The 12,737-nt window shown below is 56.1% G+C and overlaps 1 protein-coding gene across 2 annotated transcripts in view; it reads right to left on the bottom strand.

The window, feature by feature from the left end:
• GNAO1 (G protein subunit alpha o1) overlaps nucleotides 1-12,737 on the bottom strand; it is a 168,398-nt gene that overhangs the window by 16,756 nt on the left and 138,905 nt on the right. The window contains exons 4-7 of one of the 2 annotated variants that reach the window (XM_035282587.3): nucleotides 12,043-12,203; nucleotides 6,992-7,120; nucleotides 5,071-5,200; nucleotides 1,005-1,158 (exon numbers count right to left, since the gene is read on the bottom strand). In XM_035282587.3, coding sequence (XP_035138478.1) covers nucleotides 1,005-1,158; nucleotides 5,071-5,200; nucleotides 6,992-7,120; nucleotides 12,043-12,203 — 574 coding nt within the window. The remainder of the gene's footprint in view (nucleotides 1-1,004; nucleotides 1,159-5,070; nucleotides 5,201-6,991; nucleotides 7,121-12,042; nucleotides 12,204-12,737) is intronic. The other variant, XM_002760959.7, reaches the window with a different exon arrangement.

Genomic DNA, 12,737 nt, shown 5'->3' with positions numbered 1-12,737 from the left:
CACTCACCTCTGGCTAGACATACCCAGGTCCTGGCCTGCTGGCACTCAACCTGATTTGGGGGGATGAGGAGAGGCAGGAGGTAGGTTGCCTGGCCCCAAGCCCCGGGGCTGCCCCACTTCTCCGCCCACTCACTTTTCTGGTCAGGGTCTGGCCGTCTCAGAAGAGCTGATGGGCACCCGGGCTATGCTGGGGCCTGTAACTGCTCTGGTATCACTGACCAGGGCTGCCACCCTGCAGCTCCTCAGTGGCCCTGGTCATACTGTCTTCCTGGCTTCCCACCCACCCCATGGCCAGGTAAACCCATCACAGCACTGGCAGGGCTGGCCTCTCATCCCCAGCACCCTATGCAGTGGGCCAGGGGTCTGCAGCTTGCAAAGCTCTGTGATTTGAATCTTGCAGCAGCCGCATGTAGGAGGTGGTGTTAGGATGCATGTGAGTTACAGGCATACCCCTAATGGCAAGAGCAGACACATAGGGAGCGCTTTCTATGTGCAGCACCACGCGAAGCTCTGCGTACCTATCAGCTCATTTCCTCCTCACAGCACCCAGTGAGGGAGGTGAGGGCAATCACAGCCATCACCCCACCTCACAGACCCAGAGACTAAGGCTCAGAGAGGCTGCATGACCCGCCTGAGCTGCCTGTGAGTGGCGGAGCTGGGGCATAAACCTTGGGCCGCCTGACTCCCAGCGTCTGTGCACTGCCCCTCGTCTTCTCAGCGATCTCTTGTCACAGACTGCCCCTGAGCTCAGGTTCCCAGAGGCTGCCCTGGTCACACAGCTTATAAGTGGCAGAGCCAGGACTGCGCGTGCTTTCCCTGATGAGGAAGCCCCAGCTAGTTGCTCCTCCTCGCTACAGCACAATCTGGAGGCAGGGTGGGGGCCTGTTTGCGTGGATCCCCTGAGGCAGAATTGGGTGCATCCACAGAGTGCAGGAAGGGTGCACTGGGCTTTGGGAACAGGGCCCGCTCCCTTGGGGTCCTGCTGTCCTTGGAGGGGTCTCTACCTGTATATTCAGGAAAGCAGATGGTGAGCGGGGACTTCTTGATCTTCTCTTCAAAGATGTCCTTCTTGTTAAGAAACAGGATGATGGACGTGTCTGTGAACCATTTGTTGTTGCAGATGCTGTCGAAAAGCTTCAGGGATTCATGCATGCGGCTCTGCAACAGAGTGGAGGGCGAGTGAGGGGCGGCGCCTTCAGGGCCCTGACCCACCGCGGCCACCGACACAGCGGGACAAGCAAAGGGAAGGTCCACCAATGAGGCTGGACGCACCACCGGGACGGAGACAGGAGGATCCACAAGGACAGATGGGACGTGGTCCTGTATCATTCCACACGCAGGCAGGGTGGGGCGGAGCAGGGCCGGGCAGGGTGGGTGGATGCTGCCCCCTTCCAAAGAGAGCTGGCCCCGGGTGGGGGCAGTGAGGTCACTGGAGAGGCTCCAGCTCACGGAGAGGACATGCACCATGCACGTACAGGGCAGGGGCTGCAACCACCACCGAACACGTCTGCGTGGAACCCCAGTCATGCAGATTTCTCTACCGGGTCTCATTCGGTTTCAACAGCAAGGTTGGGAGGGTGCACGCATTTGGTTGGGAAACATTAACCGAGGACTAAAAGATCCTCGAATTAATTCCGAGTTGGAAGCAGACACCAGGGGGATAGCGTCTCGGGGGTGAGCTTGCTGTGGCCTTGGTGTGCTTGGTGGTTTCGGGTGGGGGAGAACTGGTTGTTGGCGCTGGTTTCTCAGTAGAGGGGCCAGAGGAACCCCAAGATGAAACACAGCAAAACAGATCAAAACAGAGAAGAAGATAAAAACCCAACAAGAGAAAGAGAGAAAAATACTGAAAAAATGGTTCAACCAGTCTCAGGGCCAGGGCATCCCAGCCAGTTCATGCCGAGAGCCCCATGAGGGCTCATGGGGGCGAGGGCCATCCTGGGCCTGTGGACCGCAGGGCAAGAGATGCAGGATGGGTAGGATGAGCCCAAGCTAAGTGGCTGGAGAGGAGTGCGGGCGCAGGGGCGGGCTGGGCAGGTGTCACAGCAAAGTCACCCAGCGTCGCCCTGAGAACCTGCTGCTTTCAACTCTTAGCTGATGGATTCAGTTGGAGGGAGGTGCTTCATACCTTCCGGGCTTGGAGGGTCTCTCAGAATCTGCTCATGGCTTTGGCCTTGGTTTGACAAGATAAGGCCCTGCAGGCGGTGGCGGCGACAGTGGTAGTGGAGAAGTGGTGGCAGCCTCAGGCCCGGATGGGCGGCGCTGAGAGCAGGTACGAGGCCAGGACCAGGCTCTCGGGCTCCCGGGATGCAGCGGACGGGGCGGCTGGATGTCCAGCAGCAGCCACTACCAAGGCTTTCCTGGCCTGGCTTCAGGAGCTGCTTCCAGATACCTCTGCCATGGGCTCTCAGCCCCACTCTCACCCCAGGCCAGAGAGGGGACATGCAGCGCTGACCAGAGAGGACGGCGGAGGACCAAGGCAGATAGCCTGTATCCTACAGAGCTCCTATATCCTAGAACCTAACCTCTAGCCACGGCGTCGGAATGCAGTAGCCGCAGCAGCTATTCACTGAGTGATGATTCCCCCATGCAGGCACATTTACAGCTCTTAGCCCTGTGGTCTTCACATGGCCTGTGAGACCATTCTACCATTGTCACCATTTACAGGGAAGGACATGGAGGCCTGGGCAGGGTGGGGTGGTTGCCCATGATCACACGGCTGGCAGGGGTGACGCTAGACCCTGGACCAGATCTGCCTGACTCCCAAGCTGCCCACCTCTGCATGCACCCCCAGCACATGGCGACTGCTTAGTTCTACAGTCGCGGTATTGTTCTTGCTGCCACCACAGCACTGAACTGCCTTTGTGGCTGCTGTCAAGTTGCAGTCATCCCTATTCCCTGCATGAGCTGCTGCTCTTCCCTGGGCTGCGAAGGTGGCCAGCTTTGGGGAAGGAAGAATACCAGGAAGAGCCTGCCTGTGACCTTGGCTCCATTTGCTTTGGCTTCTCTAAGGTCCTCTGCTCCAGCCCTTATGTGGAAGAGTGGGAGGAACAGGGAAAAAGGGAGGTGAGAGAAGGTGGAGAAGGCTGGAGGGCAAATACTCCAGGCAGTAAGGCACAGACTGGAAGGTCACCCAGCGCGAGGCCCAGCACCAGGCTCATGCTCACTGGGGACCCATGGGTGGCAGAGCTTGGGCCCGTGGCTGCTAGGCCCACCCAGACGTCCCTTTGCTTCCATCCTCTAGAGGTGAGCAAGAGCCCAGCCCCATGGCCGGCGGGCCTGAGACTTGGGTTGAAGCCATCCACAGGCCTGGCAGGGCAGGCCCAGGGAGAGGCTGGATTCCAGGGGGAAGTGCCCTTCCAGCTTCCTCCCTCCAGCTTCTTTGCTCTCTTTGAAACCAAGGGGAGAAAGATGAGCCAAGTGGAGCTCAGATCCCAGGGGTTGGAGCAGTTGCCTTAATAGCATAGAGTCCAGCAGCAGGCAGTGGAAAAGTCTGGGCAGTCACTATGCGGGGCGCATGGCCAGGAGGCTGACCTGGGCTTTGGGTGGTCAGTGAGTCTGGATCCAAGTATGGCCCAGGAAGTTCATCCACCCTTGCCCCACTCAGCATCAAGACTAGGCTGGTGACTGACATCACTGCCTGCCAATGCCATTGAGAACAATTACAGCAGAAACCCAAGTCAGGGGTGCAGGTGGGCCTGAAACAGGAAGACCCAGGTGGGTGAGCCTGTATACAGAGCGGGTCCAGACTACCTACACCACTAGCCCAAAGCCCCATCACTCTGCATAAGCCCCACAGGGCGGCGGCTCCTCCTCCCTATAGCACTGTGCCCCATAGCCTATACCCCAAAGCTCATCCCATCCTCACAAAACCCTGGGGACCAGCGGGGCCAGAACTGACAAGGAAACAGACCCAGAGAGAAGACAGGCCTCGCTCAAGGCCCAGCATGACAACGAGCCCCACCTCAAACCTCAAACCCTCAGTGCCAGCCCTCAGAGGCATGCGGTGGGGCATCTGCATGTGTTCCAGACAGAAGGAGATGACAGATGCCTGTGACCCCATGGCCTATGGGCCCCGCCGTCAGGAGTGTTGGGGCTTATCTCCAGTGACCCTGTGAGCCATGCTCAGTGCCTGGTGGGCTGCAGACCAGAAGGGGACCACACAGTGGACACGCAGGCTGAGGGCAATCACCAGCAACCGTACAACCACCAGCTTGGTGCTGCTGTTCCAGAAACAGTTCCACAGTGCTGCACGTGGATCACCCATCCCACTGCCAACAGCCCCCCACAGGCAGGTACTATTATTATCCCCCTTTTATGGAAACTAGTAACTGAGCCAGAAAGGTGCTGCCTAAATTCAGCAGCAAGCCAGTGAGTAGCAGAGCCAGGACTAGGCCCAGAGGAAGGCTGCACTCTCCCAGGGGAATGTTTCCCTGCTGAGGCCTCAGGCTGAATGTGACTCGAGACAGAAGGTAGGAGCCTGGTCTGGCATTTGGCAAAGGAGCCCAGAGCCACAACTGTCACTCACCAGCATGCCTCATCCCTATTTCCCTTCCCGGCCCATCAACCCCGCACACTGCTCCCCAGCCCCCTAACCCCACACAACTCTCCCACAGCATCCCCGGCCCCACTCTGCTCCAGTAGCATCTGAGGCCAGTGCCCCAGGGATGGCTGTCAGGCTAGGACTGCTATTTCTGTTGCATGTACATTCTTGCTTGGCTGCCTTCTGCTTTTTTTAGGGTTTGCTTAATTTTGCTCTGGCCTGATGGCCTCTGTGACTCTGCCAAGTTTCACATTCTTTATGGCTGTGTGTGATCAGTTTGCACACACAGGCTCTGGGCCAGGGGCCCATGAAACTCTTTGCCACACTGGCATCATGAGGCACTTGCCTTGGCAATACAGAGTGGTGGAGTGTTCTGGCACGTTCCACCCATGATGGAAACCCCTAACCACAGCAGCTGGCTGGACCCCAGAGCCACAGTGGACACCTGAGGGCTAGCGCTCACAGGGCTGACCTATCCTGTGGCTGCCTCCTCTGTGCTGCCCTCTGCCCAGGGGGCCCAGGCCACTCACCGTGGTTTCGTCTTCGTGGAGCACCTGGTCGTAGCCGCTGAGTGCGACACAGAAAATAATGGCTGTGACGTCCTCAAAGCAGTGGATCCACTTCTTGCGTTCAGATCGCTGGCCTCCGACGTCAAACAGCCTGTAGGAGGCAGGGAGCTGGTGGGCACAGGGTCCAGGCAGGTGAGGGCTTCCTGGGGGCCAAGCTGTGAGTGTGCTGAGAAGATGGGGACTACGGCGCTCAGAGCCTTGCTAGAAGCCCTCACTAGCAGGCCTTGTCACTCCAGGTGCTGAGAGACAGCTGGACCACTGCCATCCCCAGGCACTGCCCCCAGAGTCTGTCCTTGGACTGGCTGTGCTCACATATCATAACTCAAAGACCTGCCCTTGCATCTGAGGCATTTTACTAAGAGGGCGCATCCAAGCTGGCCCCCAGGAAGCGCCTCTCAGAGTCCTCCGCTCAAGGTGCCTTCAGTCTATTCCTTCCTGGGTTTGCTCTCGGCAAACCAGTCTGGGAGGGAGGGAGGCAGGCAGAAGGTGTCACCTGTTATATGGATGGCAAAAGTGAGCCATCCACAGGGTTAAGACATGCCCAAGCTGGTGAGAGTCTAGCTGCAGTGGAGCTGGGTCTGGCTGCGGACAAAGCTGGTGCTCTCACCTCTGCCCAGCACAGCCCCTCTCCAGCAGATCACCGCCTGGTCTCTTCCCACTCTCAAACTCCACCCCCGAGGGGGCACAAAAACTGTTGGAGAGACTGCAGGCAGGTGGGACTTACACCCTGGAAGTAAAAGGTCAGTTGCCCACCCCAACCCCCAGAGCAAGGAGCCCTGCAGCCTCCTAGATCTGGGAAGCTGACACACAGCCGGCCAGAGGGGGACAGGGAAGGATTCCTGGTCCAACTGGACAGAATGGAGCAACTGCAGGCAGAGATCAGGGACTGGAGAAAGGAATGGGTCTGGTTCTTACCCTATCACTGCCTCCCCTGGATCCCACCTCGCCATCTGAAATGCAGGGGTGTTGGGAGATGGCCTTTGTGGCCCCTCCAGAATGCTTATTCTCAGACCCTGCCCACTGGGCCAGGTTTGGCAAGATCCCCATCCTGTGCTCCCAGTGGGGGAGCAGGAGAGACCAAGGAGCCTGGGAAGGCAAGGAAGGCCCCTCAAGGCTGCTCTGCCCAAGGTTTTGCTCCTCAGATCCGTGGAGGCCTAGGGGTTCCTGGGCCCAGAGCCTCGCCCCCTCAGTCTGAACAGTAGTGGGCAGGGCTGGGCACATGAGAGGCAGGGAATATTAGAAGCCAGTTCTCCCAGGAGGGGATCTCTGCCCCCCACTTCTCTGCTGGCCTCTGTTCCCCACAGGACGGAGCAAGGGCTCCCAGGCCTCAGTGCATGCAGGTTACTGCAGGTGGGGACACAGCTCTGCAGCAGGTTCCAGGAACCAGCTTACCCATCAGGCCCCTGCTCTGAGACTCCAGAGCCCCTGGGTTCTAGCTGTGCTCTATGCACATGTACCAGGAGAGAGTCGGTCAGCTCCCTCTGCTCCTTCCAGCTCTGGGATTACATGGGTCCTCAGGGTCTCACAGATGTTGCTTAAGCTTACCCAGCTCCCTTCTCAGTGACCTTGGAGGGGCCACCTGGTAGTCTACCTCCTCCTCCTCCTTGGAAGTCACCTCAGGGGCAGGCTGCCCTCCTTTGTTCAAATTCTCCCTGTTCGTCAGAGCCCCACTCTGAATGTTCTTCTAGGAAGCCTCCCTGCTCATCCCAGCCCCTAAACTTGACAGAAACTGACAGGTTCCTTCTGGTATCCAGCTGCCTGCCCCAACCTGTGGGTTCCCTGGGGAGGACGATGTCTGGGCGCTGCAGACGAGTTGTGCTAAGAAGCCGGATATGTCCCGTCTTAGCCCTCGCCAGGGTCTGGGGGCCTCCCTGGGCCTCACCTGAAGTGGAGGTTCTTGAATGTGAAGTGGGTTTCTACGATGCCAGTGGTTTTGACCCTGGTTCGGAGGATGTCCTGCTCGGTGGGCTGGTAGTCGGCGGCCCCAATCCGATCCAGGCTGTCCAGGTAGCTGGGGATGGCAACAAACGGGACCATGGACCAAAAGCCTGGACACTGCTTGGGACTGGCCAGGCCACCCACCTTCAGAGTCCAGTCTTGGCCAAGGCCCTCCAGGTGACTGTGGAAATGGCACTGCCTCCATCCCTGGCCATGGGGAGTGGGGACAACTGAGGAAGAGGATCTTACTTTGGCCTCGCATTCTCAGAGGGCCTCTCATTCATAGCCAAAAGGCTATGCACGCAACTCTGGGGACACTCAGACAAGATCAGACTTTTACATGAGACTACCATGTTTATAATAATACTGTGTTGTCATTTCTTCATTTAAAAAATAATAATGGCCAACAGATAGGTTCTATTCTTTCCATGTGTAACTGTATTTCATGCTTCATTTCCCTGAGTTAAATGTTCTAAAACTGGGGCTCATTGAAGGTAAGTACCTGGCCTAAGACCATGACCCGGATACTTGGCCCCAGAGGCTATACTCTGATACTTTCTAGGGCTTCAGAGGCCCCCGAGCCACTCCCTGCCTTTTCCACACTTCCTTCTCACTTACCAAGGGGTCTGTGTTCACCTTCCCATTTGACATTCTTGGAGGCTCAGGGCTATACAGCCACACAGCGGCTGGGCCTCCCTGGGACCCAGTCTTTGGAATCAGGGCTCTTTATCCGGCTACCTCTTGCTGTGGGGACAGACCAGGCCTTTGCTCGTCACCTGCCCAGGCCTCAGGCCTAGCACTCAAAGGATGCTGCCTGCAAGGGCTTTGGGTTCATTATGGGTTAAGTTTGAACCTAATGCCAGGGTAGTATCTGGGAAACCAGAAAGTGGAGAGCTGGGCCATGCCTGAAGGAAGACTCAGGGATCCACGGAGACTGCCAGGCCACCCCTTCCAGCTGTCGGGATGAACCACATGCAGCCCACAGGGAGAAGCCCTGAGTGTCTGTGCCACAGGATGATGTGGGGTCCCAGGCTGCATTTGCTCCAGGACCTGCTGGGGGCCAGCTGGCTGGCTGGACCTACAGTCACCACTGCAAAAAAGACGGGCATGCTGACCAGCTCATGGACGCCCACAGGGCTAGGAAGGGTGGACACCTTCACCAGATAGGGTGTTCACTGATAGAACCCAGTGAGAATCCTTGTGAGAATTCCCGTAAGAAAATAAAACAGAATGGTACATTCCAAGGCTCAGGGAGGTAAGCCTGGAGTCACACTGCAAGAAAATGAACTTGGTGATGGGGAGCAGTGGCTCACTCCTGTAATCCCAGCACTTTGGGAGGTCAAGGCAGGCAGATCATGAGGTCAGAAGTTCAAGACCAGCCTGGCCATCATGGTAAAACCCAGTCTCTACTAAAAATACAAAAATTAGCTGGGCATGGTGGTAGGCACCTGTAATTCCAGCTACTTGGGAGGCTGAGGCAGGGGAATCACTTCAACCTGGGAGGCAGAGGTTGCAGTGAGCCAGGGTCACACCACTACACTCCAGTCTGGGTGACAGAGCAAGGCTCCATTTCGGGGAGGAAAAAAAAAAAAAAATTAACTTGGCTGGGATTCAGCCCAGTTCTGACTAGCTCCAGACCTCATACTCTTAAACTGGACTCCATGAGCATTTTAAAACACCAGAAAAAAAATTTAAACAGGACTCTGGGCCTCCTTTCCTGTGCCTGACTGCCCTCTATAGAAGTGACAGTGTGGGGATGGGGGTGAGGGAGCCGAGGCTGCAGAGCAGACCTGTATGTGCCCCTGGCCTCTCAGCCTCCTCGCCAGCCAGTGGTATCTGGGCAGGCTCTGGCCTCAGCCAGGAGGAGCCCTCCCAAGCCTCTGTGCCTGTCCCACCCTGGTGCTCGTGGCCTCTGCTTCCAAGCTGTACTAGACGCCCCCTGCTGTCATCTGCAGCTGGCAACAGCCTGGAAGCCACTGGTCCTGCTTCTCCTTTCCTAGCCAGGGCAAATCTTCAGACAGGCAACCTGGCCCTTTGGCCTCTCTATGCTGGACAAGCCTCATGCAAAGAGATGTGGAGGGTAGGGCGAGGTGTGGGAGAGCTGTTTAACGATCCAGTCAAGAAGTCTATGGAGACTGCCCCGTCCCCAGCACCTGGAACAGTGGTTACTGACTGTGCTTCTAGGATGGAGCTTGGGGACGGGATGTAGCAACCTGAGAAGGCCTCCCCTGTCACCAATCCGTGGGCAGGAGGCAGCGAGGGAGTCTGGAAAGGGCAGCCAGAGAGGAGGCAGGTGCTGGGAGTGAAAGGAGGTCCCAGGAACTGGGGGACTGAACCCTGAGTGGGAGGAGGCTGATGGAGAGGCCCCCAGGATAGGACTGGGCTAAGAGCCATCTCATCAGGGGAGGAGCAAGAGCCCAATAGGAGTGGAGTCAAGAGAGGAGGTGAGGAGAGGAAACATCGGCCACTGGCATAAACAACTCACTGGAGAACCGGATTTGAGGAAAACCAATGGCAACCAGGCCCCAGAGCACCTTTCACAGACCCTGGTTGGATGTGCCCAGAGTTTCTGGGACCTCCCTCTAGGTGACTATCCCGAGGGGAGAGCCAGCCCTGTTCACAGAGGCCGGAGTGCACCAAGAGCCTTCTCAGGAGCCTGTGCCCTGCTCCCTCCCCTGCAAGGGGCTGGGCAGAGAGGTGCTTGGTGGTTGGGGCATTAGGGTGGCAATGGCACCCTGTGGAAGCATGTGCTATGGCAGCCCTGTGAGGCCTCCCTCTCCCTTCCAGCATAACAAATCTACTCCGATCTGCTTTCTATACTGGGTCCAAGACTTTGTCAGAAGCTGAGGTCTAACTGCTAAGATAGGAAATGTGCCAGATCCTTCTAGCCCTGACCGCTTGTGTGTTTCCTGCCTTTCCCACCCTCTCCCAGAGGGAAGACACAGAAGGCCCAGCCATGGTGACAGAAGAGAATGGTAACATCACCAACCTTGGAAGTGGAAAATTTGAAAGAAGGCAGAGACGAGGGTGCGGGGAGGAGAATTTCCTCAGCTTACTTGGTGGGGAGTTGACAAATACTGACTCAAGTTTCTTATTCAAAGTTATAAAGGTAAGCAGCGGAAGAACTAAAAATAATCCTGTAACTAGCAAAAAGCCGGAGGTGAAGGTGGAGAGTGGTGGAAGGAAGGAAGGTGAGCTGAGCTCCCTCGATTCCAGAGTGGGTGGCAGTAAATACTATTTTGAGTTGGAGGATCAAGTTTTCTAGATGCCACTGGGACAAATAAATGGATATGGGTAAAAGTGGGAGGGACAGAGCTGGTGGGGGGAGTAGAAAGAAGACTGCATCTCGTTTTATATCCCTCTGCATTTGTTTAAATTTTTTTTTTTTTTTGCAAAGGATTCATGTTATAATTAGTGAAATGGGTAAAAATGTAAGTGGAGAGCAGGATTTGGTGAGCTACTAGAAGACAGATTGGGGCCAGCTGGCCCTAAGGGCCCTTGAGGGTCCTGCAGGTGGCCAGCTGAAAGTGACTCTCTCCTGCCTGGCTCCGATCTGTGATTTGAGTGTGCACAGGGAATGGTGGACACCGAGCCTCTGGGCTCACTGCCTTGACCAACAAGGTGTTCCTGGGAGCTCATCAGGCCTGGGGGCCTAGGTAGCCATCACCTGGGACTCACAGGACTTTGGCATTTGCCCTGTGGACAGTCTAGGTGTGCAGAAATGGGAAGTCGCTCCCGGCCTTGCTCAAGTCCCTAGTCTGTTAGCTGTCATGTGGCCCGTGGAAGTGGCCAGGAGTGCACATTGGCCTCAGCCTCTGTCCAGTGGCATTGCGCAGATCAGGGTTTCTTAATCTGGGCAATATGGAGGTCTGGGGCCACGTAACTTTGTTGTGGGGGTCGTCCTGCACACTGCGGGATGTTTAGCAGCATCACTGACCTCTGCCTGCTAGATGCTGGCAGCACCATCCTAGCTGTGGCAATCAAAAATGTTTCCAGATGTTGCTGAATGTCCGCTGGGGGTAAAATGGTCCCAGCTGAGCCTGGTGAAAATGGCTGGACTGGATCATGTCAGAGCCTCTTCAGCTAGTGGGATAAAGCGCAGGGGCTCCTTGCAAAAGCCCCCACTGAATGTGTGGTATCAGATTGCAAAAGCAGGTATGTTTCCTGAAAGCCAAGGGAGAAATCCCAGTATCTCCATGACAGAAGACACGTCCCTGAGTGACACTGACTATCCCAGGGCTCTGGAGCCTCCAATCTAGGGGCCAAGGGCACAGAAGCAGTCAGGATGTCCTTGGAGATGCCTAGAGTGATCAAGCTGCATCTGGCGGAACTGTGACCCTGCTGTCACGGGACAAGTGAGGAGTACCTTCTAACCAGCCCTGGCTTTTACCACTTCCCACCTCTCTATCTCTTCTTCTTTCTCCCTCTCTCCCTTCCTTTCTTCTTTCCACCCTTCTATCATCCCCCTTATTTAGTTATAACACAGTATTAAAGTATACATTTATTATATTAATTAGACTTATATAACTCTTATTTTTAATTTTAAAGATAGAGGAATGGAATAGCTTATTATTTTCTCTATAATAAAACAAAATGGCACCATTTATTTTCTGCCTATATGGCTCCTGGTTTGGTTTATATTTATGGGGTCAGGGCTCCCCATGACAAAACAAAGCTGCTACACTGAAAGCAGTCTTTCTGCAGTGCCAAGCACTCTCCGGACAAGCCAGTGACAAGGTCCCGGCCCTCTGGGAATTTCCACTGTTTGGTTGTCTCTTGTGCCCTCTGCCTTCTCTGGCCTTTTCCTCCCCCTGGGGGCAGGAAGAGAGGCCCCTTCTCATTCCATCCTGACACCCCCGACCTGTGGCAGAACATCTCCCGGCAGGCATGACCTCAGCTGAGAATCCTCTTTGCTCTGCCAATCCCCATCGCCAATCCCCCTCCACTCCTGTGTCAGCGCCTGGCTGCAGGGCGCCCGCCCATGGGGACACTCACTATTTGGCAGAGTCGTTGAGCTGATACTCCCGGGACCGGTTGAAGCACTCTTGGATTCCTGAGTCGCCCCAGAGCCGCATCATGGCGGAAAGCAGCTCTGCAGAGAAGGGCTCGGTGTCTTCCATCCGACTTACCACATCACACACCATCTTGGCGTCAGCCTGTTAGGAGAGATGGATGGCGGGCTTTAAGGCTTTGGTGAGGACAGAAGACCCCTGCCAGCCAAGGGCTCTCCCCTAGCTGGAACTGTGATGAGGGCCCAGCCAGTTCAGCAGGACCATAGCTCAGCCCACAGCCTGCTCCTCGGAGGGCCACGAACTGAGCCTCCTCAGTAGGGGTTCCTGGGGCCTGTGGGGCCTTCTACCACATGGACGTCCTTAAAGCAGGAGCTCCAAGCTGCAGCCAGTGGAGCCCCAGAGTTTTCCCAGGCAGTGAGGGGAGAGTGGGCTGGGCTCCATTCTCCACCCTCAACCAGCAGCTCTGCTTTCATCCTGAAAACTTGGTATTTTGTTTGGGGAAAATTGAAAAAAAAAAAAAAAAAAAAAATCAATGTCCTTGGTTGAGTTGTACTTTTCTATACTTCTTACGCAGGGTGGAATGGAGTCCCTAGAACTGGGCTATGTGGGGGAGCAGGCGTTTCGGTGGAGAATTCCGGTTACCTGAGGGATGGGCCATAGGGGGACTGTGCCTCAGGG

This window comes from Callithrix jacchus, chromosome 20 (assembly GCF_049354715.1).
Source record: "Callithrix jacchus isolate 240 chromosome 20, calJac240_pri, whole genome shotgun sequence".
Classification (NCBI taxonomy): domain Eukaryota; kingdom Metazoa; phylum Chordata; class Mammalia; order Primates; family Cebidae; genus Callithrix; species Callithrix jacchus.
The sequence above is the reverse complement of the archived record's forward strand: the minus strand, read 5'-3'. Positions and strand labels throughout refer to the sequence as shown.